At 43.9% G+C, this 23,081-nt stretch overlaps 1 protein-coding gene across 10 annotated transcripts; it reads right to left on the reverse strand.

Annotated features, from left to right (window-relative positions):
• Positions 1-1,365: 1,365 nt before the first annotated feature.
• Positions 1,366-23,057, reverse strand: LOC122624805 (homeotic protein female sterile). 10 transcript variants are annotated; one of them, XM_043804509.1, is made up of 13 exons: positions 22,922-23,057; positions 21,465-21,772; positions 17,455-17,625; positions 15,603-17,380; positions 13,191-14,784; positions 12,875-13,045; positions 11,966-12,085; positions 11,760-11,891; positions 5,755-5,813; positions 5,311-5,434; positions 2,766-5,121; positions 2,515-2,683; positions 1,366-2,449 (listed from the first exon to the last, which is right to left on the reverse strand). In XM_043804509.1, the coding sequence occupies exons 4-13, from the start codon at positions 16,902-16,904 to the stop codon at positions 2,384-2,386; spliced, it is 6,093 nt and encodes a 2,030-aa protein (XP_043660444.1). In that variant the 5' UTR covers positions 16,905-17,380; positions 17,455-17,625; positions 21,465-21,772; positions 22,922-23,057; the 3' UTR covers positions 1,366-2,383. The 10 variants fall into 10 exon arrangements, with proteins under 10 accessions (XP_043660444.1, XP_043660443.1, XP_043660450.1 ...); XM_043804508.1 differs by having other exon boundaries at positions 22,875-23,005; XM_043804515.1 differs by lacking the exon at positions 22,922-23,057 and adding an exon at positions 22,487-22,586 and having other exon boundaries at positions 12,887-13,045.
• Positions 23,058-23,081: the final 24 nt, after the last annotated feature.

The following is a 23,081-nucleotide window of genomic DNA, read 5'->3' on the forward strand; positions in this document are numbered from 1 at the left end:
CCTCGTTAGGTAACAACAAAAGGTCAACAATTATATGCTAAGATGCCAAATGCATCTGCTAGAACTTGGGCGCTTTCATCAGATTGGACAAAATCGAATGCGTCTCGTTCTTCCGTCGGGTGATGTTAAAATATATATATATATATATGTATATATATATTGGTGTTATATTCATATATGCAAATTTGTTGTTCATATCAGGGGTGTCAATACATATATACTATATAGAGGTTCTACTATATATATTCAAGTTTATATATATATATATATGTATATATTGACCGAATTAAAAACTTTTGTTTGAATCGTTTGGTTTTTCCCAACTTTTATTTTCATACATTTCACGTTTATCTCGTCGTGCGATTTATTCTCAATTAAATGCTAAAATTAAGTATAGAAAAAAAATGTTTCTCATTTTTGTATATGTATTACTAGATACATCATTTTTCGTATTTAAATATATATATATATATATATATATATATATAAATGTATATATATATATTTTTTTTATATAGAATAAGGGTTGGTTTTGTGATCATTTTTCTGTTCTTTACTCGCTTTCGAAAAAAAATAACTAATTTACACAAACAAAACGAAATTTTCTGCGAGTGTAAGTCGGGGAAAGACACGAACCTATTGACCGCCTCTATATACAAAGACAAACACGCATCCCTAATCTCAACCACACACACCCTGGCTCGCGCACAGAATAAACAGAAATCAGAACCCCAAACTTATGCCAAATATACATATAGAAAAAAGTGCATTATACAAATACGATTTGATGAACCATTTCGTTAGATTCGACACAGATAGTTGCTATCATAAATCCTACAGCTATTTCAGGATCAGAATCCCCGATGGAAAGATGATCTGGAAGGACCCATGGATCTATATACAAGGACACATTGACGAGGAGGATCGGATGCATGCAGATGGTGAAGATGTAGACGAAGAATACACATGGAAGACGGCAGGGACTCCAAACATGTATCATTAATTTACTGAATTGTCACTGCAATTTGGGGGATAGCATCCTGGCACCTACTTGCGAAGGCTTGTGGTCATTAGAAAAAAATGTCGTATTACTTTCAATATTGTTTTTTTTTGTTTTTTGAATTTTTTGTTTGGGCGCGTCATATACAAAAATGTTGTGGCTGTTGTGACTTAATACCTAGGTTTGTATCCATATTATTGGCTTGTGGTTCTGGTTCTGCGGATCGTGCTGGATTTCTTCCCAATGTCTGCCGGTGTGTTACTTTGTGTGTGTGTGTGTGTGTGTGTGTATTTCTTTTGCGTGTGTATAAATTACAGGTGTATGGGTGATGTGCCGAATTAAAATCGAAAAACAATAAGATTCCATTGAATTTGCTCATAGCGGTCCGTGGGTTGACTTGGGAATGGGGATCGGACTACATTTTTAATAACATTTTCTTTTGGTTAATAAAATAATAAGAATTCGTGTATGTACCGACAACTTCGACTGAACACTGAACCGTTCCCTTGCGGTTGGATTTCTTGAATTGATTTTGTTTCGATTTTCTTTAGTTTGTTCTTTTTTTGTTTTTTGTTGTGGTTTTCTCGTTTTTGTTTTTTAAATTAGTTAACAACTCTAAGCATAGGTGTGTGTATACAGTTATGAAAAAAAATAAGCATTATCAATTAAGTTTAAACCTACGAACTAAACTTGCCTATGCAATCAATAATATTAAAAATAATAAGCTTTGGATACATGTGCGGACATCTTTGTCGCCACGATCCATCATCATAATCGTAATTTTAATACAGAATAATAAGCAAAGATGATAAGTGATTTTTAAAAAAAGTTGCGAAGAATCATTTGCTAACCGAAGGAAATTTGCCATTTTCTTTTCTTTATTATTACTGCTTCTGCTGCTGCTGGATTGCTGCTGGATTGCCGCGGATGTGTTTCGCTGACGGCTTTCACATTGCTCTTCCTTTGCTGCCTCCATCCGTATATGCATTATATATATACTCACTAAATGTACGTATGTTATTTACGCCTTAGAACATTGCTTTCTTGGTTTTAACCTTAGCTGTTTGCTTCCTTAATTTGTTGGTTGGTTTGTTTGTTTGTTTGTTTTCTATGTATTGTTTGTTTGTTTGTTTGTTTGTTTGATGGTTGCTTGTTTGTTGGTTTGCTCTGACAGTTCAGTGCCGAACCGTCGTCGTTGTTGCTGTCCTAGCCGTGTTGCTTTTGCTCTTGCAAGCCGTTGTCCAACGTGGTGCGTTGCTGGCGCCTTGTCCGCCGCTTCGATTGGCCGCCGGAGGTGGAGTTTGATGAGGTGGTGGTTGTAGTGGTTGTGGTGATGCCGTTGACGCTAATGCCCCGGTTGGTCGACTTTCTCCGGGCCTTGGCCTACAGCGTCTCCTCGAAGGCAGCCATGAGATCGCTCTGCATGTTCATATCGATTTGGCCAGCCAACTGCAAAGCACAGACATTTGCTTAGGCTTAAATTCAAGTGGGGGGAATACCGTTGATTGACTTACCGCTTCGCGCCTGCGCCGCTCCTGTTCGGCCCGCCGCTGCTCGGCTCGTTTGGCGGCTGCCCGATCCTGCGGCGATTGTTGTGCCGGCGAACTCTGTCCCTGGCCCCCCGGCGACGCCTTGATGTCTTCCACGCGCGATATTTGCGGCTGGGCATCGTGAACGCTTTTCCTGCGATTATTATAAAAGAAAAATGTACGTTTAGATTGAGCTTCTTTGATTCGATTAGGTCGTCCGGTGGGATTGTAATTACCTTCCGCTCTCCATGGCGCCCAAGGGCGAGGCGGCCAAAATAGCCTGGGCGGCTACAGCGGCCGCCACATGTTGGGCCTGGGCGTGGGCCGCCACCTGTGTGAGCACCGCCACCTGTTGGCCGTAGTCGAGGGCGCCGCTGCCCATGCCACCACTGGCTGGGCCACCACCGCCGCCTCCACTGCTGCCCTGACTATTGGAGCCAGGTCCGCCGCTGCCCACAATGCCGCCAACGCTGCTGTTGCTGTTACTGCTGGCGGCGCCGCCGCTGCCAACACCACTATTGCTATTGCTGCCAGCATTAAGCAGCGCTGGTCCGCCGCCGCCACTGTTGCTGTTGGCAGTGCCACCGCCGCTGTTTGGTCCACCGGCGCTGGCTGGTCCACTGCCTCCGCCGCCGCCACTGCCACCGCTGCCCGCGCTGCCTGGTCCATTGCTGTTGGCCGAATTGCTGCTGTTGTTGCCATTGCCGGACTGACCGCCACCGCTGCCGGAACGCTCACGTTCCCGCTCTCGATCTCTGTCACGGTCGCGATCGCCAGTGATTGCCTGTTGGCTGGCCGAACCGGCACCGCCACTACTACCGCCGCCAGATGGATTCGAGGCACTGGAGGCCACCGCTGCGGCCGCTGCAGCGCCTAATGCTGCCGCTGCTACTGTTGCGGCTGCAACGGCTGCTGCCTGGGCCGCAGCGGCCGAAGCCGACGAGGATGAGGACGATGACTTATGGTGCTTTCGCTGCTGCTCCTTCTCGGCGGCCTCCTTTTGGTTCTTCTTCTCCTTCTCTGCCGCCTCGAGCAGCTTGAGACGGTCGCGTTCTTTGGCTTTGTTGCGGAACTGCTGGAACGAGTCCATGGCCGGTTTTGCCTTGCTGCTGCTCGAGCTGCTCGACGTGTGCGACTGCGGTGAGTTCGCCGATGCTAGGGAGGACCAGGAGCTGGCATTCTTAAGGTTCTGTTCGTTGGCCTTGAAGGCCTGCGCCAGTTTGCCCTGCGCAGATGCAGCAGCCGCCGCCGCCGCCGCGCTCGTATGAAGCTTCATGTCCGAGGGCGACTGCTGCGGCGGCAACACCTTCTGATGCTGCTGCAATTGCTGCTTGTCCGGCGGACTGGGCATCATCGATTCGATGGGCTTGGGTATGATCAGCAACTTGTTAGCCACCTGCTGTTGCTGCTGATGGAGCTGCTGTTGGTGTTGCTGCTGTTGGAGATGTTGTTGCTGCTGCTGCAGCTGCTGCTGGGTTAGTTGCTGCTGCTGTTGTTGGTGGTGTTGCTGCTGGTGCTGCTGCTGCTGCTGGTGCGTCTGCTGTTGCTGCTGATGGTGTTGCTGCTGCAACTGCATCTGCTGCATCTGCTGCTGCTGAAGCGAGTGCTCCAGATCGAGGAATGAGGCTGCTGTCATGTTTAGACCATCGAATCCGGCCATGCCGAAATCGGCCACATTGAAGCCATTGTTGTGCGCCTGCTGCTGCTGCTGCTGCTGCTGGGGATGCTTCTGCTGGTAGGCTGCCGCCATGTCCAGGTTGAAGTTCAGCAGATGATTGCCATTCATGCCGCCCACATTCTCCGCTCCTTTGCTTAGCAGCTCAGTCACATAGTCCATATGTTGCTGTTGTTGCTGCTGCTGCTGCTGTTGTTGTTGTTGATGGCCAAAGGGTTGCTGCTGCTGCTGCTGTTGCTGGGGTCCGGCGGGCTGCATTAGATGTTGCTGCATCAAGAAGTTGTCCGTCAGCCCCGATTTGCCCGTAGAGCCGGCGCTGAACTCCAACGAGGCCAGCGACTGCTCTACGGGATCATCAAATTGTGGTATCTGTTTGAGGCCCGAGGCCAGCGAGGCATTGGCCATCGCATCCCCATGCGAACCGCCCAGTGGATTAGCGTTATTGTTGCTGCCGCCGTTATTGTTGCTGCTCCCGGTGTTATTGCCACCGCCAGCACCGCCGCCGCCGGTGCTGTTCACACCGGACGTTAGGGCAGCAGCAAGTGCCGCATGATGCTCGCCCAGATCACCGCCACCCAGACCGGACGGCTTGTGCAGATTGCTGGCTATGCGAATGCCGCCGCTCGACTGACTGGTGGCCACCGTTGCTGTCCCTCCGGCGAAACTGTGCGGCGGCAGGGCGGCGTTGATGGGGCCACCCGGCGGCACTTTGCCCAGATCATTTGGTCCATTCTTGTTGTGCTGCTGCCCCGTCGCCGTCGGAACTGCAGCACCGGCAACTGGAACGCCGGCGCCGGCATGCATCATGTTCCCGGGAGCGGGCGCACCACCAAAGTTGCTACCCGGCAGCGATGTCTTATTGTTGTTGTTCAGCATGGCAGCTGCCGTCAGCGGATTGGCATTGCCCAGCATGTTGGCTACACGAGGATTAGGGGAGAACAGGCGAGATAGGGAGTCACACAAGGCACAAAAAACGCTAGTTAGTTAAAAACACATTTTACACGAATCGGGCGTATGGGGCACAGAAATCGCTGGACTACAGCTATACACAAGCTTTGCTAATTACAAATCCCTGTGCCCCTATACGCCGACTATGTGGTACTTACACAATTGCGATGTGGGCGTATTGGAGTTCACCACATGGTCCAGACCCATTAGCATGGTCGTTGGCGAGAGGGCGCCACTCGGCAGGTTGCCGCCCATTACCACGTTTATACTTGGATTATTTACCTGCGAGGACAGATTTGAAGGGGGGGAAACGCAGAAACGAGGGAGAGGAGGGGAAAGATGGACATGTGTTACATTAACTCTGGTTATCACGACAGTCAACAGGTAGGTTGCATCTGACACTTGATTATTTCAGAATTTATCATCTTGTTTCATCGAATATGCAAATGCATATGCATCCTCCTTTTGGAAGATCAATGCCAACAGGAGTTTGATCCAGATGATAAATAATCGAAATAGGTATAGGTATGAAGTGTGGTGTGCTATTCCGGATTATCTGCCATGGAGTGACATGGAGTCACTGCAGTTGCACTGGTACTTACATTGCTTCCATTCGAGTCTCGGGATTTTTTCTTGCGCGGCGGTCGCTCGTCGCCATCACCTGTGGAAGCGGGAATAACCAAAACTTAGAATAAGAGAGGTTGGAAATCGCAGGAAAGGAGCGGAGCTAATGGGGTTCAATTCAATATAATTAGCAGCAACAAAAGCTGGGAAAAATAACGGGGTGGAACTCTATCTCCCGATTGGTTAATTTCAAAACGCATTTTAAATTGGGCGTTTTCCAAGTACCTCTAAAACCGAGCAGTAAGTGAATATGGTTGGTTCCTAAACGGAATCGAGACTAATTTGGACCAATTTGGAGCACGTAGAGAACCACCCCAACAGGCACAAGCGATAGTGAATTTTGGGGACTTAGATCGTATTCATACATGTCGTACAAACAATACATGAGCGGTGGTTTACGGTTAACATAAATATAGATAGATATAGTATAGGTGTATTAAAAATACCTCTCACAATGCCGATCGATGAAACAATTGTGTCGTGGTGGGTGGGTTATCGTGGTGGTGGTTTTTGGAGTTTGGTGGATGAGCGGCCGCTTTTCGGCACTCTTTCTTCTCTTCTCTGCACTTCTCTGTCTATCTGCCTTTCTCCGCCCACTTTCACTTTTCAATATCTAAACTGTAAATGAACTGAAAAAGAACGGCCATAGAGCACCCCCTCGTCCACCCCTCCTTCTCTTCTCCTCTTCTCCTTTTTTTTTTTTTTTTTTTTTTAAATTGCTCCATCCAAATGGATAAGGGACATTGGGTAATCGCAACCAAACCAACCATCGAGGTTTCCAATCGATATTTGTTATCGGTTTTGTTAAATAATCGCTACTTTCGCATGTTTATCGTTAAGTTATCTCTCCACTGTGAATAGAAATGAATTTTTGCCGGTAATGAGAAAACACACAGATAGTTTTTTTTTCTTCTTTTTTTAATAAACATTTTCTTTTCTCATTTTTCGTTTTTGTTTGTTGTATTCATTGCGTTTTTTTTTAGTTTAGTTTAGTTGTTGTTTGTTTCGCTGCTGCTGTTGCGCTGCCATTTTTTAATAATAAATATTATTATTGTTTTTACTATAATTATTTAAATGTATGCGTGTGTTTTCATAATGCTAAATGTGTGTGTGTGTTGGTTTGTTTGTATTTGTATTTGTTTTCGTGTGTCGGGTTACGTTACGTAGTTCGCGTCGTCCGCTCTTTTTTCTTTATTCTTTCTTCTTATTCCGTCTACCTCCTTTCTTTCCCTAAGATTTCAACTATTTATCCTTTCATTTATTTTATTTTATACCTTATTTTATTTTATTTCTTCATTTATTTTGTTGTGAGACGCCTGTGCAAATTGAAACCAAAAATGCACTGATTTATCATACCTCATTTTGATTTTAATTTAAATTGTTCGCTCGAAAATTTCTGCTTTCGACTTCTAACAAAACGATTTTAGGCGTGTCTACGTGTGTGTAATGTTGGTGTTGTTGCATTTCTCTGCTCTGCTTTCTTTTATTTCCTCTTTTTTTTGTTGAACAACAGGTGACAAAAATGGGGCTTTCACGAAAAAACATTTTCAATAATGGGAGGGTTGTTAAAGGAATTGGAAAAAGCGTTTGCGGGGTGTGGTGACCTCGACAAAGAAAGTACAATAACTATATCACGTACATACAAAATGTGCGGATCCTGAAGCACAGGCGATCGGGTTTGAAAACAAAAGCCTAAATCTATAAATAATCTGGGGCATAATAATCGAAATGTTTACTTGACTGTTTGCTTGCTTGCTTAACTGATTGGCTCTCTTTAAAAACTGCTTGCTTTCGACCGTTGAGTTTTTCAATTTGAAAGTAAATATTGTTACATGTTGTGTGGAGTGCTTTTGTTTGTTGTTATTAATCATTGTTATTGTTGATTTTGCAATTTATATCATTTTCCTCCTGGCGATTTAAATTTGATTTAATTTAATAGTAAAAATTTAATATTTAAATTGATTTTATGCAATTTGTTTTGTTAATTTTTCTTTATTTCCATTGCATTATCATCTCGTCATATCATCAATCCTTCTCCTCGCTTTTATGCATTTTTTTTTTGTATATTTTCGTAATATAATATATATATATTTATTTTTATTATTTTTTTTTTTTGAAAAAAACGTGCAAACAATGTGTAAAGGGGAAAGCCGACAGCCGAAAAATAAATAATAAAATGTTTTCAAAATACATTTAATTATTTGTTTTCTTTTTGTATTTGTTTTTTGTTTTATACCTCTTTTTGATCATATGTATAGCATACATCTATCTATGCAAGTATAGCTATGTATATAGAACTAGTTGGAGTTTAGTAAGCTATAGAGCAAAAGACTCTATTTACGTTACGCTTGGTTCCATTCCGATTCGTTCCGCTCCTCTTATACCGTTAGTTATACCGTTACTTCTACAGACAGAGACAGACACAGTGGCAAGGACACACAGAGATAGAGAGAGCGAGAGAGAGAGAGAGTAGAGAGCGAGCGAGGGAGAGAAAGAGATAGATAGACGAAAGGACACGATACCGCTACCCCACATTAAGTATTCGATTGTTATTGCTCCCGATGATTGTTATTGGATATTTTCAACATATTTTTGGTTTTTAATCCGTTAATTTTTATTTATCTTTAACTGTCTTTTCCGTTTTTTTTTTACTCATGGAGTCCTTTTGGAAGTGATCTGGAAGCGATTCTTTTATCGGATGACGGTTCTCCCACATTTATACACATTAAGTTAATGACATCAACAAACAATTAACCACGAACTAATGATATACAAATACAGAGTGATATTAGGCAATTCTCGTTTCTAAGTGATAGTGCGAGCTATTGCTTGCGAATTGTGCTAATTGCAGTGTTTCAGTTCCATTTGCTCCGCCTGGAAACACTTGTTTTTGTTTTACTTTTCTTTTCGATGTAAAAAACGTTAAACTAATTAATAACATCAAATTTAACATTCACAATAGTCAGTCGACTTAATTAGAAGTAAAGTGAAGTATTCCTCAGTGTTTCTTTACCCTCTAGCTTTAATTTGAATTTTGGGTAGTCCCCCCTCCTATTATTCTCTCTTTCTCTCAGTGTTATTCTCTTTTTGTCACTTTTCTCTTACGTATTCTCTGCTTAGGTTGTATTTCGAGTTACGTATTACGTATTTGAATTTTTTGGCGGATAGGTGTTTTTCGTTCCATTTCATTTCGAAATTTTTCATACTTTCTTTGTTTTTACACATTGTCTGCAAGTGTATCGAGAATTTCATACGTTTTTTGCATATGTTTATTGTTTCTTCTATTTGGTTCATTCAGTTTGGTTAAGAATTTCATATTATTATGTTTATTGTTCATTTGCATAATTATTATTATATATTACACACAGTTCTGTTACGTTGTGTAGGTGATTTGTATGTGCGTGTTTTGATCAGCTTACTACAAAAAAAAACCTATTGGCTGGACTACAATTACAGACAGCATGATGTGGGATCGATTAACATATTTGAATTATCAGGAAATAAGACTAGAAAACATGTGAAATTGGCACAGAAGTATTCGTTTCGGGGACTATGGGACTTGCACCCTGGAAAAGTCGGCGGAGTAGATTGCTCTAATGTCGCCTATTATGCGATACATATTATATGATCTAATTGGTGGTCTGGTCTGGCCTACTAAAACACAAAATAGTGCATAACCCCGGATCAGTTGAACATTTGATTTTAGTAGGGAATAGAATAGATGAAATGATGATCGATGAAGATTGCTAGCAAGCTGCCTTGAAGATATACTCTCATGATGGATGGTTCTTCTGAGGGGTTATTATGTGTGTGGATTGTGGATGATAAGATTTTATTTCGATTTATTCGTTGATCTTTTATCGATCATGCATTTTTGCTCTGCTGTTTTTTTGATTTGATGAAGAGCTTTGATTTGGTTGATTGGTTCGATTGGTTGGTTTGGGTTTGGTTGGTTGGTTGGTTGATTGATTGATTGATTGATTGATTGATTGATTGGTTGGTTGGTTGGAGTTGGAATTCATTACTTTCATTTTCAGATTGGCTGCCCCCAATACACAATTGCTTCACGATTTTTTCAGCATATTCTCATAATAATCATAATAATAATAATAATAATCATAATATTGGTAATAATAAGGTTTTTCTTGTTCTTTTTTTAGAATGATTTTTGTTTTGTTTTTTTCAAAAGACTTAAAGTAGTAAAGAGTGTGTGTTTTTCGCATAATGTTCTCATTTTAGATAGTTTTGTATGTGTGTTGTGTAAGATTTTTCTCATTTACAAATACAATTTGTTTAATACCTACAAATGCTTAAATATGATATATATGTGTGTGGGTGTGTATATATAATTAAGTATGTACTAGACCTAGATTTATATATATAGATATATATATATATATATATATACACATACATATCGATTATATAAAGTTTTTGCCGTTCTGTTCGTATTGTTCTCGTCTGTATTTAGTGTATCTGTTTTTTAAAATTGGGAAACTGTGTATGTTTTTTTTTGGGTCTTTGCAACAACCGTCTGATATTGTGATGACCGAACACCCAACTCTGATGTGACTCTGATCAAGTGCGAATGGAAACAAAAACCTCAGTTTAAACGTTCCTTCAGCAAATTTGTTTAACAACTCTGCCATGTAACTAATATAGTCTTCAACATGTTTTGTTTCCCATATGGACTTGGCGGCCATGACCGTTTTCGAAATATCTGAATAAAGTACATTTAAATTAAACTGTTTCAACTGACACATTTTACTCGTTTCTCAATTCACGTCGCTAAACTCCATATATTCGGGTGCATTTGTTTTCTTAGAGTAAATGCATATTGCACTTTTTCATGAACTTGGTTCTTGGGCATTTCTAAAAACAACACATTCCAGTAAAAATAAACAGATTGAAAAAAAAAACAAAAAAAAAAAAAAATGAAGTAAATCAGAGTTGGATGTCCTTTTCGTGGGCATCGCATATCCCATTCATATCAGACGATTGGCAAATGGAAATTTTCAACTTTCTGCAGTCTGGGGTCGTCCTGTTACTCTCTTTTGTTGTTTAGCACACGAAAACATAAACAAAATGCGCTAAGTTCAATAATTTAAGATACCCTATTAGAGCGAGACAGGGAAGTGGGTTTTTGTGTTCTTGTTGTTTTGAGCGGGATATCTTGGTCAGTCGGTCTGGTCTTCAATAGAAATAATGCCCTTATCATCTCCCCCTCACGCTCGCTCGCTCGCTCCCCTGTGCTCCTGTGCTCCAGACTCAGTGTCTGTCTCCCTCTATTTCGTAATTCGTATTTCGTAGTTCGTAGTGTGGGTGTGCGTATCTGTGTGGATTTTTGAAGCTAACTTAAAAATGGTAGAAAGAAGTGTTGGGCAGAAAAACACAATCATCTGCATTGGCATACGCTTATGCGCGTGCTAATTATTACAACTAGATAAACCTATTTAAATCCAACTCAATTAATTAAGTCAATCGCTCTGTTCAAGTCTCAAGTCTGATTCTGTGCGACTTCTATTCATTTCATATATATATTTTTTTGCAGTACATATTTTTACAATTTCAACGGGTTTTAATGGTTTTCCTAGATCCTAGACTGTTCATTGCTCGTTCGAAACTTCTGTTCTCTGACTCAAGCCACGACCGCCCCGCCCCGCACCGCACCGCCCCTTCGCCTTATGCCTTTAGTTACCTAATGTAAAACGATAATATAATGTAATTGATGCCGATTCGGTTGCTGTGTGTGGGTCTGTCTCTTAAATCGCAATACATCTGAATCTGAATCTGTATCTGAATCTGAATCTGTATCGGTTTTTGTGTGTTTAGTGAGTTTGTTGTTCGTTTCTCAAACAACGTATCTATATATATATATATATATACATATATATATACATATATATTTATATTTGCATATTTCTATGTATACTAATCAAAAAAAATTGTATAAAATAAACAAACAAACAAAACGCGTCCTAACCTGCTTCACTGTCGCTCGAGTCACTCGAACTGCTATCACTCGAACTCGACGACGACGAATCGCTGGAACTGGAACTCGACGACACGGGATTCGCCGGCTGCACTGCCTCGACCTTGTTCGAAGCGGACTCATCTGCGGATAATGGTAAAAATGGCGGAATTAGTATTGGAATTAGCATGCTGACGAGTTCAAATGCTAGTACATACCTTTCTTGGCGGTTTTCTTGCTTGCCCCCAGTTGGCCGGTGACGTCCTGCAGGCGCTTCTCCAGCTCCTGCTTCTTCTCGGCCATCTGCTCGTCCTTCGACTTGCCAGACGGCTTTTTATCTGCGAGACGGAAAAACGACATGCTTAGATTGATATTCTCAACTAACAGAGAGCTGACGGAAGAGGGGGGGGGGGAAAGATTGATCGGGGGATATAGGATATAGGATATAGGATCATGCTCGAAACAAAATGTATTCAAAACGTTTGGACGGGGAAAAAAGGTAAAGCGGCAATGTCATTAGCGATGTTATAAAAATCTCTTGAGGATAATCAAAAGCCAATATCAAAAGGTATTGTTATCACATGAGGAATTTGTAATTTAGAGATTTCTGTAACACATCGGCACTTCTACAGCATTCACAAGCTACTTGAGGAAAGGAAGAGGGGGTTTCATTTAATTTGTCCTTATTTAATTTTTGTTTTTTTTGCATGCACTTGCTAGCTACAGATAAACTGGATAGAAACTCGAGTGTTGAAAATCTTAATCATAAGGATTTGCAGTTTGATACATTTGATGCATTTGGTTTTTTTTTCGAGTTTAACTAACTAAACATGACCACTACGGTTTTCGGTTCGAAATTAAAATCAAATTTGGAAGCGCAGTCAGCAAAGCCAAAATGGAAATGGGTTCTTCTGTTCTTAGTTTTGATTTGGATATAGATTGCTCAGTTGTCTGATGTTCGTTTGATCTTTTGGTGTGCCTCTAACTTGACTCTTGTACTGGTACTTGGTCTTGGTACTTTAATTTTCATTAGCTTTTGCTGTTTTTGCTGCTTTGCTGTTGCTATTGCTTTTGCATTTGCATTTGCTTTGGCTTTTGTTGTGGTCTCGGTTTAGTTACAAACTTACAATATGGCTTACGTGTTTTTTTGCGCAAACACGACGCCACATAGCTTTCTAGCTCGCGCAGCGTCGACGGCTTCAGCGTCTCAAAGTCGATCTCTATTTCATCGGGGTTGGAGTCACGCAGCGATGGCTCCCGATTCTGGATAATGTGAACCACACGGCCCAGCTTGTCACCTGCGAACAGAACGGGAAATTAGTGGCGCTCTACAGAAGTTGTGTAAAATCGACGGCATTGTCAGTACTCAAAGGATCAAATAAAAGCCATCGATCTTAAATCGCGTCAAATAGAATAGACAACTTATTATAGGGCTGATCTTACCTGGCAACTTGTTGATGTCGAGCGACAACTGGCGCTTCTCATCGTACGACATTGGCTTGGCCGTGTCCTCCTCCTCGGAGTCAAAGTTCATCACCTGGCTAGGTTTCTTCTTGCTGCTGCCGCGCGCGCCGGCGCCACCGGTGCTGGCATTCGCGCCACCAACACCACCGCCAGCGCCCGCCGAACTGCTGCCCTTGGCCCGCTTGGAGGCATTGCCGCCGCCCGCTGCTCCTGCACCGCCAACACCTCCCACAGATCCAGCGCCCGCTGCAGCTCCCGCTGCGCCACCAGCCGCATTGCCCCCAGCCGCATTATTGCTGGCTCCAACGCCGCCGGCTCCGCTGCCCTTTGCGCCACGTCCGCCCTTGCTCTTAGCACCTTTACCGCTGCCAGCCGTCGTACCGCCGGCACCTGCCGCTGCGCCCGCTGCCAGAGCGCCGGCCAGGGTGCCCGCCTTGCCGCCCGACGATGCTCCTGATGCTGTCACACCGGCACCAAAGCCAGCACCGGCCGCGGCACCGCCGCCCGCCAGCTGGCTAAAGGCCATGGCCACGTCGTGCACCTGGCTGTGCAACGCACCCACATTGGGAACGCCGCCTGCGACGGCCGCTCCGCCATGGCCAACCAACGAACCACTGAGCAGCGCGTTGAGATTGGCGCCGCCCGCTCCGCCGGCACCCAAGGCACCGACACCGCCGGGCACGGAAACGCTCCCATGGCCGCCGGATCCGGGACCGCCTGCTCCGCCAGCATTTGCACCGCCGCCCGGGGCGTGACCATGGTGCGAGGCCGAACCGGAGCCTGATCCGCCGCCCATTGACTTCTTCTTTTCCTTGAGTTTTTTCTTCGCCTTCTTTTTGGCCGAGGCCTCCTCTGACAGCTTGCGGATCTCCTCCTGCAGACCGAGCAGCTTAGACTCGAGCATCTTCAGCTTAGCGCTGCGCTCCTCATCCGAGTTTGATTCGTTCTCGGTATCGCTGGAGTCCTCGCTGGACGAATCGCTGGCATCGTGCTTGAGTGAGGAGGAGCCGCCGTATCCGTGACCATGGCCATGTCCGTGACCATGACCGTGACTGTGGCCGTGGCCGTGACCATGCCCGTGGCCATGTCCATGATGGTGGGCCGCATTGGCCACCGGCTCATCGGGGATGTTGGCATAGCGCATCTCAAATACGTCCTGCAGCTTGCGACCCATGGCCACAACATCGTGATCTGGCGGATTGTACTTGTAGCAGTTGGTGAATATTAATCGCACGTCGGCGGCGAATTCCGGCGCGCTCTTGTACTCGCGATTGTCCATTTTCCGCTTGACTGTCCCCAGATCCATTGGTTTCTTGATGATGTCGTGGTAGTCATGCAGGCCAAGCATTTCCGCGTCCACTGGCTTGTAGAACGGCCAAGCATAGCCCGAGTGCTTCTTCGAGAAGAGCTCCTTGAGGATTTCGTTGCACGACTTGAGCGCATCCGACAGCTTCTCCTTGTTCTTGGCCACCGCAACACCAGCCACGCCGCCGGCAACTAGACCGCCAAGTCCGGGCACTCCGGAGACGCCAAGCGGCGACATATTGTATCCCGAGCCCTGGAATGTAAGATCCTGTGGTTCAGAATGTCCCATCGTTTCGGTTTTTGATGATTTGGTTGATTTGGTTGATTTGTGGTTTGTTGTTGGTGTTGTTGATTGATTGGTGTTGTGGTTGTAGTTGGTGTTGATTTGATCGATCGATTGATTGGTTGGTTGAGTGCAAACAAAATCAACGCAAAAGAAAAGAAAAATAAACGAGCAAAAGCAGCATGGGGTTAGCATCGAAATAAATCAAATGGTTCTAAAATAAATGATTGCAGATCATGCGAATAGAACGAACTTCACTCTTCATATTGCAGGTCAAGTTAAATCCCCTTCGCATGTCTCTCTCTGTGACAATGATTACCGATCATGAGGATGAAATTCGACTCGATTGAAAGTATCGATTCAAGGTCAAATAAAATCCCCACTCACGTACTTCGTTTTATTTACAAATCTATGAAATGGTATTCGAGTAAAAGGCAGGACGGCGTATAGTGTATGATTTAATCGATTGTTGTTGTGCATTAGGATTGGATATTATTGTAATTGCAAAGGAAATTATTCAAATGATCAGTCAGACCGAAGTATGAGCTTGGCACATCAAAAGTAATGCAAAACAGGAACTTTAATTAAACTAAGAAGACTCAGTGTGACAATTAGGACTTTATTCAAACTAAATACAAATTCATGAATTCAGACCAATCTAGCTGACTTAATGGATTGGCACACATTGAATGAATTACAAATAATTAACCCCAAAGATTTTGACTATGTGAGAGCTCTTGAGGGACTATGATCATACTCATACGACTGGCGATGCCCGTTACTCTTACCTTCTTGCCAATTACCTGACGATTCGACTCCCGCCGCGTCGCAATCTTGGCCGATTTGGAGTCCATTTGCGCGTACGGGGATTCAAAGGCATTGGCCGTCGGCGTGGTTGTGTCCGCCTTCCGTTTGACGCCCTTCTTTATTTTGGCGGGCTGCTGAGGCGGTATCACGGCGTCGACTCCGACGCTCACGCCCGCATTCACATAGGCCTGAACGGCGTTGGCGGCATTGACGGCAACTGCTGGTATTGTCCCTGCTCCTCCAGCGGCTCCCGCTGCACCTCCCGCCGCCGCCGCTGCAGCTACTGCTGCTGCCGCCGCCGCTACTGCGGCTGTACTGCCATCTAGAAGCGAGGAGCTATTGACCGCCGTCTGGCCGGGCGCACCGGGATAGGCGCCCGTTTGGCCCGTATTTAGAAGACTAGCCATAAGGGCTTCAGCATTGCGATTGGCTGCAGCTGCACCTGGCCCACCAGCGCCGCCAGCCATCGCTGTCGTCGTCGTATTGGTGCTGCCGGGTACCGTGTGCGGTGGCATTGTGCTAATCGGTGGTATGGACGGTGCACCGCCGGCCGTCGATGAAACCGTGCCGCCCATGGCGGATACGGGTCGGGCGGCAGTCGCTCCTCCCGCACCGGAACCCGGCTGAGTTCCTGGTGTGCTTGAAGATCCACCGCCTGCTCCTGTCGCTCCTTGCAGGCCGGACTGTTGCGCGGATGAGGCAGCCGCTGACACTTTGGTGGAGCCACTACCTGGTCCGCTGGTAACTGCTGCCGAGGATGTACCAGAACCGGTGGATGCTCCAGCGCCACTCGACGATGACTTGGGCGTAGCCGGCGCCCGTTGCTTCTTTTTTCCACCCTTGGCCGTAACCGGCTCCAGTTCGAGCTCCTCCTTAGGCATCGATTCGATCTTCTGCAGGAAGACCTTCTCGAGCGTCTGGGCCATAACAACTACATCCTCGCCAGGCTTGTTGTAGACATAGCAATTGTTGAACATGGTATTGAAGTCGTGTATGGTCTCCTTGGCGGACCAATAGTAGTTGTTCTCCAGCCGCTTCTTGATCGTACCCATGTCCATGGGCTGTTTGATGATCTTGTGGTAGTCGGGCAGGTTGAGCTTCTTGGCATCGACGGGCTGTTGGAAGGGCCACGAGAAGTGGTGCTTCCATATCACCTTCATCACCGTCTTGATCAGATATTGCAATTGGTTCGTATTGCGGCCGGGCCGCTCCGCTGGCGGAATCACCGGTGGCTGTACAATGCCATTGACTGGCTCCACGGGTGGCTCGTAACGAGGCGGTGGCTCACTGGACGACATGGTGGTGGTGGTGGTGGTTCTTGTGGTGGTTCTGGTGCTTCAGTTTGAGATTTGTGTCTTGGGATTAAGGATCCGGGTTGATGGTTATCCGACTGAGACGGCCAACACACACACTCCACCTACACACACACACACACACACACACACGGGCCGCCTCCGTCTCTCCTCCTTGTCCTCTAATTTGATCCTCCTTGCGATTCCTTCGTATGAGGGTATGTAGGGGGGGGTGAAAGTGGGTTTAGGGGGGGAACTGGTCTTATGTGGCCGGTGACCACCTCCTCCTCCTGCGACTGACAACGCCTACTCCTGCTGTTCCTGCGACTCCTACTCCTGGTAATCCTCCGCCGCCTATCGTTTTTTCAGCTCCTGATCCTGGTGCTCCTGTTCTGGTTTTTGTTAAAAATCTCTTCTTGTTCAAGGGATAATATTGTGTAGTGGTCCGTAGTGATTGCTTCATGCTCAGCAATGTCTGTGCACTGTGGTTTATTAAGAAAATACATGATTTAGTTGGAGTGTCAGAAGCATTTGGAATTTAGAGGATGGTACTCACCTCGCCTGCTCCAGATTCTCAGGGCCCAGGCTCCTCTCATTGGAATCGGCTGGCTTCACCTGATTCGAGGGCCAAGGACTTTACAAGTACAACTGCTACTGGAGTCATTGTAGCTTTGTATCCTTCTTTATTATTGGAAAAAATCTTAGCACAGCACAGACGGCTATAAATCTGTAAGAGAGAGTAAAACACAAAAAAAAAGCCAAGTTAGCCGGTACATTCGGATATTTTGCAACTCTGGCCGTGGGATTTGCATTTCACAACACTCCTCCACGGAGGGTTACATAAACAAAAAATAAATAATGGGGCCCACAAACAAACAGACAGAAACGAAACTAACAATTACAATCTCGCTAAAAGTGCGGCGGTTGCCATAAACAATATGCGACACCAACGAATGTAGAATGTAGAATATGCAGAGGCGGCAGGAAAACGGAAAACACAAAACAGAACACAGAACACACGGAAGAAGCTGAAAACACGGAGAACGAACAAACGCATACACTCGCACACACAAGCCAAGTGCAAAACAATCAATTGCGAGCACTTTTTAACAGCAATCAAATCACTTGCTTCGCAATATTCCTAGTATTTATTACTTTATGCGTTTGACTGTAGATTTCAACATTATTTTTAGACGTTTTTCTTTACTTTTTTTGCGGTGTCTGCCGTTTCATTTAGTTTTTCCCTTCCACCGTTTTCGTCGTGAGTAGTTACTTTGCCGCCGTTTTTCCCATCCACAGCGAAAATAGAGAAGAGGCGAACAGGCCACAGAGAGCAACACAAAAAAAGATGAGCCAGAGCGAAGCGGCGCTCTCATTTTCTAGTTCGAAATTCAAGAGAGCGCCCGGCTCACACATACACGCATACGCATACCGCACAATAGAGCTGTCTCGCTTGCACTTGAGGATAAAGAGCAAGCAAAGCAGGCAAATGGCGCACGCTAAACGCTGCAAAATACGTTTTTTAAACCTAAAAAAAAGCCTTCAATAAACACAATAAATATACATTAATGCAAACGCACAAACCAATGATTAATTTAATTCCACATACGCAATACCAATGTCTCTACACACAGAATGAATATGGCGTGTGTTGTGTTTGCATTGAGAGAAATTCACCACGCCGCCTTTTTAAAGTTGAATTCATGTCATTCGGCATGATTCATTCGCTTTGTTTGTTGTTGTTGCAGCGCTAATGCAAACGCCATGCCAAAAGGCAATAAAATGCACGTAATTCCAACATTTCTTCGTTTCTCAAATTTTATTTAACACCCTCAACTAAGTGTGATAGGCAGCGGAGAGAGATGTGTCAGCGAGAAAGAGGAAGAACGAACACACACACACACGCATACGCATACAGTGGAATAATTTCCCATTTGCCGATATTCCTAAATGACAGTGGACAAATTGCATTTAAGTTGCACTCTAAAATCTATTGTACAGTTATTTGGAAAATCTACGGTTCCCATTATGGTTTCTTTAATGTTTATAATAAGTTAGTATCTGTAGGTCAAACACAAACACTTGTCTTTGCTTTTTTGCGTCGATTTGTTTATTAGCTAGCTAGAGTTTTTGTTGATGTTGCGAATTTATTTACACTCGCACACACACACACATGTAGACATGTGCCGCCGGCCGGCAAGTGATGTTTCTTTTTCTTCTCTTTCCATCTTTTTTTTTTGTTTTTGATGGCTTTCACTTTGGGCTTTACAGTTATCAGCTGTATATTCGAAGCTGCATTTAATTGTCCGATTTGGCCCACTGTGTTTTTGTTAGTTGCCAAGTGTGCGTGTGGGAGTGTGTGTAAGTACGTTTGTGACGCAAAATTAAACGGAAGAATAACGAACACGAACGAAGGTAGACACCAGCAAGGCCAGCCAATGAATATGACGTATTCGGCCCATTCTAAACTCGCCTCGCCACATTTATAATTGGAATATTAGGAATAACAAATATTTAATACACAATAGCGGGCGACTCTCTCGCTCTCACAACAAAACAAAACATTAACTGGCACTCACACACACGCACTCTAAACACAGGAGAGAGAGAGAGAGAAAGAGGGGCATGAGAGCAAAAGCCAAGAGCGCAGAAAGAGAGCGAGAGCGGGCGAACGTGCGGTTGTAATTATGTAGTACAGTAGACTTTGAGTTTTCAACAGAAATTCACGTAGAACGATACGATGACGTAGAGCAAGAAGCAGAAGTTGCGGAAGAAGAAGAAGCAGAGACAGCAACGGCATGCATTGAATATGAAATTGGGAATGAGTGTATTTTTTTTTTAAAACGCCCGAGAATTGAAAACCTATTTCATTATATTATTTTAATATATTCTATTTTACTTGAAACTCTTGCTTAAAACTAAATCAGGAACCCTACTTCAATTCAAGCAAATAAACAAAGGTCAACAGTTTGTAGCAAAAAATACAAACATTTTTTTTATTTACCTCGCCAGTCGAAAGCTCATTCACGAAGCACTCAACTCATAAATTAAATATTGTTATTTCTGTCCTGCTTAAAATCCATGCACTTGAACTACGGGCAAATATATCAATTTTATTTAAATAAATAAAATTCTCGAGTGAAGCACACTCACTAGCACACACACATACAACGCACGCTCTCGGCCGAAAGTTGCAGCTGCTCAGGCGTGCGATAGAACGAGACAACAGTAGGGGCCTACGTAAACGTAGCCAAATGCAAATATGGCGGCATGTCGCCGCCATGTGTGTTTGCGAGTGTGTGTGAAGTGGCATTCGAACGGGGAGAGCATTTGTTGTTGTAGGTTTTAGTGCCATCGTTGTGTATCTGCACAAAGAGCGAGCGAGCGAGAGAGGGAACGAGTAGGATAAAGGGCGTGGGATGGAAGGGGGTGGGAAAGGGGAGCTGCCTCTAGGTTAATAAATCGTGCTAATAGTGGCACGAATTTAAAGCCGGTTTACATGGCAACATGCAGCAAATGCAGAAGCCGAAGAAGAAGCAGAGGCATCAGAAGAAGCAGCAAAAAATGAAGAGCAAGGCACCAAAAAAGCATCAATGAATTCCCAGTTCGGGAGAGAGAGAGAGCCGCCGCACCGCAATCGCAATTTTGCGCTTATTTACGATAAACATATCTTCAATTTAGCGCCCGACAAGTAAACAAACAAATTGCGTTTGCCTATTTACGCGCCAACCAGCAAAGTGCATAGGCAACAACAATTGCACTCAAACGAGAGCGAATCAACGAAAATCCTAAATGCCGGTAAAAAGTACATACATATGCCTTTTATAGAAAGAGATAAATGGAAATTGGGAGAGGGCGCGAAGATATTTGTCATGGAGTATCACTATAAAATATAGGAAATCTGGAGGATGCACAGATACTATTTCCACAACATAAAAGAAAATTTTTAAAAATGTGAAAGTGAAACGAATGAAGTAATAACTTAAAATCTTTCCAATAAATCTCACATTTTTGGACTATAAACCAATAATTGATACAAAATTCAACTAATATGTTATTTTTAATCGGCAATCAATATGCTAGCTACATTTTACATATACAAAAATATTGATTCCAGGCAGTCGAATATATCATTTTAAAACTAAATATCATTTGGACTGCTTTACTTTCAAAAACGATGGAATGTTGCAACCGTGTTGAATAAATTTATTATAAGTAGCAGTCGTAGATTAATTCAAAATCATCCTGGGAACATTTTGTATCTCAGTTATTTCAGAAGAAAATTGTAAATAAACATGGAATGCACATTTTTCGCAGGGCCAGGGGGAAAAGGGTTGTTGCTGCAGTTAAGAAAATCCGTGGAAAAGCAGCTGTCGTGTCAACATTTCCCTCCATTTTGCAGGGTTGCTGACCCCTAAGCAAATACTCAAAAACTAGGAGAAAATGCAAATAGTCCTTGGGGCAAACCAAAGGGGCACGCGTGCATTTTTCCACAGTGTGGAGGTGGGCGACTAAAGGTGGTGGAGACGGGGTTAAAGCCACGTGCGCTGCACTTTTTAAACTTACTTTTCCTTTGGATTTCCTCGTTGTTCTTTTCTTTTTTTTTGGTTAAATCCACACGTTCTGTTACTGCTTATCCGCTTTGGTGGGCGAATATATATCCGAATGACTTTTGATTTTGGCTTTGTTTATGGCCGCGCTGCCGCTGGATGCTGATGTTGTTTTTGTTGCTGTTGGTTTAGCCAAGTTTAGCTTGTCGGTTTTGTTTGTTTGTTGTTGTTGCTTAAAATCGCATTGCGTTGTTGCTATTGTTGTTGTATTTAAAGTGAACATATACAACATACAGATTGTACACGATTGTTAAAAAGTTGCAACTGTAAAAATAAAAACAAAAAATATTGGTCACTTCGGGCACTATTTTTTTTTTCGAGAGTTTTGGATTTGCGCGCGCGAGAGAATGGGTACGGTGCTAAGAGAGAGAGAACGAGAGAAATTCCCAGCGACAAATGTAACGTAACCCACAACGTAGCGTCTGCTGTACGTCACTACGCTACGTAGGCAACGTAACGGTATGCTAACGTTATCGACGGAGCCGCAAAACCGCAAAATTAAAAAATACAATAACAAAATCGACAAAATTATAGATTTTCAATGTGCACGTCGGTTTCTTTTTGCTAGCGAAAAACAACTAGCATAAGTATACTTTGCTTTTGTTTTTTCTCATTTCGAGTGAAACTTTTCGCGCGCTTCTGCGTGTGTATTCCTCTTTTTCGTTATTTCTTTTTTTATTTGTTAATATTATTCACTTGGTGACTACACACGTTCATGCTCATGCCCTCACTCGACAAACACACGCACACACACTGACGAACGTTTCTGCTTCTTCCTCCTCTTTCGTTCGCTTTTGTTCCACCACCGAAAAAAATGAAAAAAAAAAATTGTCATGTCCATTGAAGTCTCACATTTTTCAAATGCATTTTTTGGCGCTAAAATCGTGCAAATTTCATCATTTTTCCATTCGCAACGGATGCCCCGCAATTAGCACTCCACTCCGAACACAAATTTATATAATTTTTGCCATTTTTTACCACAATTTTTAGTAATTTCTACACACCGATATATACGTACGCGCTACGATTTTTCGACAAACGCGCGAGTTTCTTCTGAGTCGCCATCAAATATACAAAATTTTTTTTTCGAAATTACTGAAAATGCGAATACACACACACACATGGACAGCCGACGGGCACGAGGCGCACGCGCTTGCTACATGCGGCTATGCCGCTCTAGCGCACTGCTTTTATTGATAAATCGAGAGTGGGACAGCTAGAGCTACCGGCCGAGAGAGAGAGAGTGAGAAGCGCGTTCTGTGCGAGTATGTGTGAGAGAGAGCCAGAGAGCAAAGTAGTCACAAATACTCGCACACAAACTCATAGTGGCTTTCGTTCTCTCCTTTTCTCAACCATTTGCACGTACTTTTAGCTTTTTCATATGGCTGTTTGGGGAATTCACAAGTAATTTACACTTATGTTGTTGTTAGTATCTATCCATTTATACTGGTAGAACGGAAATTCGTCGGCTACTTTACATTAATTTCGTAACGTAAGCGCAACAAAAACAAGACTGTCATCGATATAAGCAGGCGTTTTTGTCTGAAACTATCGGGCAATGGGGTATTTCGAT

This window comes from Drosophila teissieri, chromosome X, assembly GCF_016746235.2.
Source record: "Drosophila teissieri strain GT53w chromosome X, Prin_Dtei_1.1, whole genome shotgun sequence".
NCBI classification, from domain to species: Eukaryota; Metazoa; Arthropoda; class Insecta; order Diptera; family Drosophilidae; genus Drosophila; species Drosophila teissieri.

What these genes read in the sequence shown, in the direction of transcription:
- LOC122624805 (XM_043804509.1), bottom strand. Translation starts at nt 16,904, where the DNA reads ATGTCGTCCAGTGAGCCACCGCCTCGTTACGAGCCACCCGTGGAGCCA. An exon ending in CTCGAGCGACAGTGAAGCAG is followed by an intron (nt 5,814 to 11,759) that starts GTTAGGACGCGT and finishes CCGCTTCCACAG; the next exon opens with GTGATGGCGACGAGCGACCG. An exon ending in AGCGGCGCAGGCGCGAAGCG is followed by an intron (nt 2,450 to 2,514) that starts GTAAGTCAATCA and finishes TGTGCTTTGCAG; the next exon opens with TTGGCTGGCCAAATCGATAT.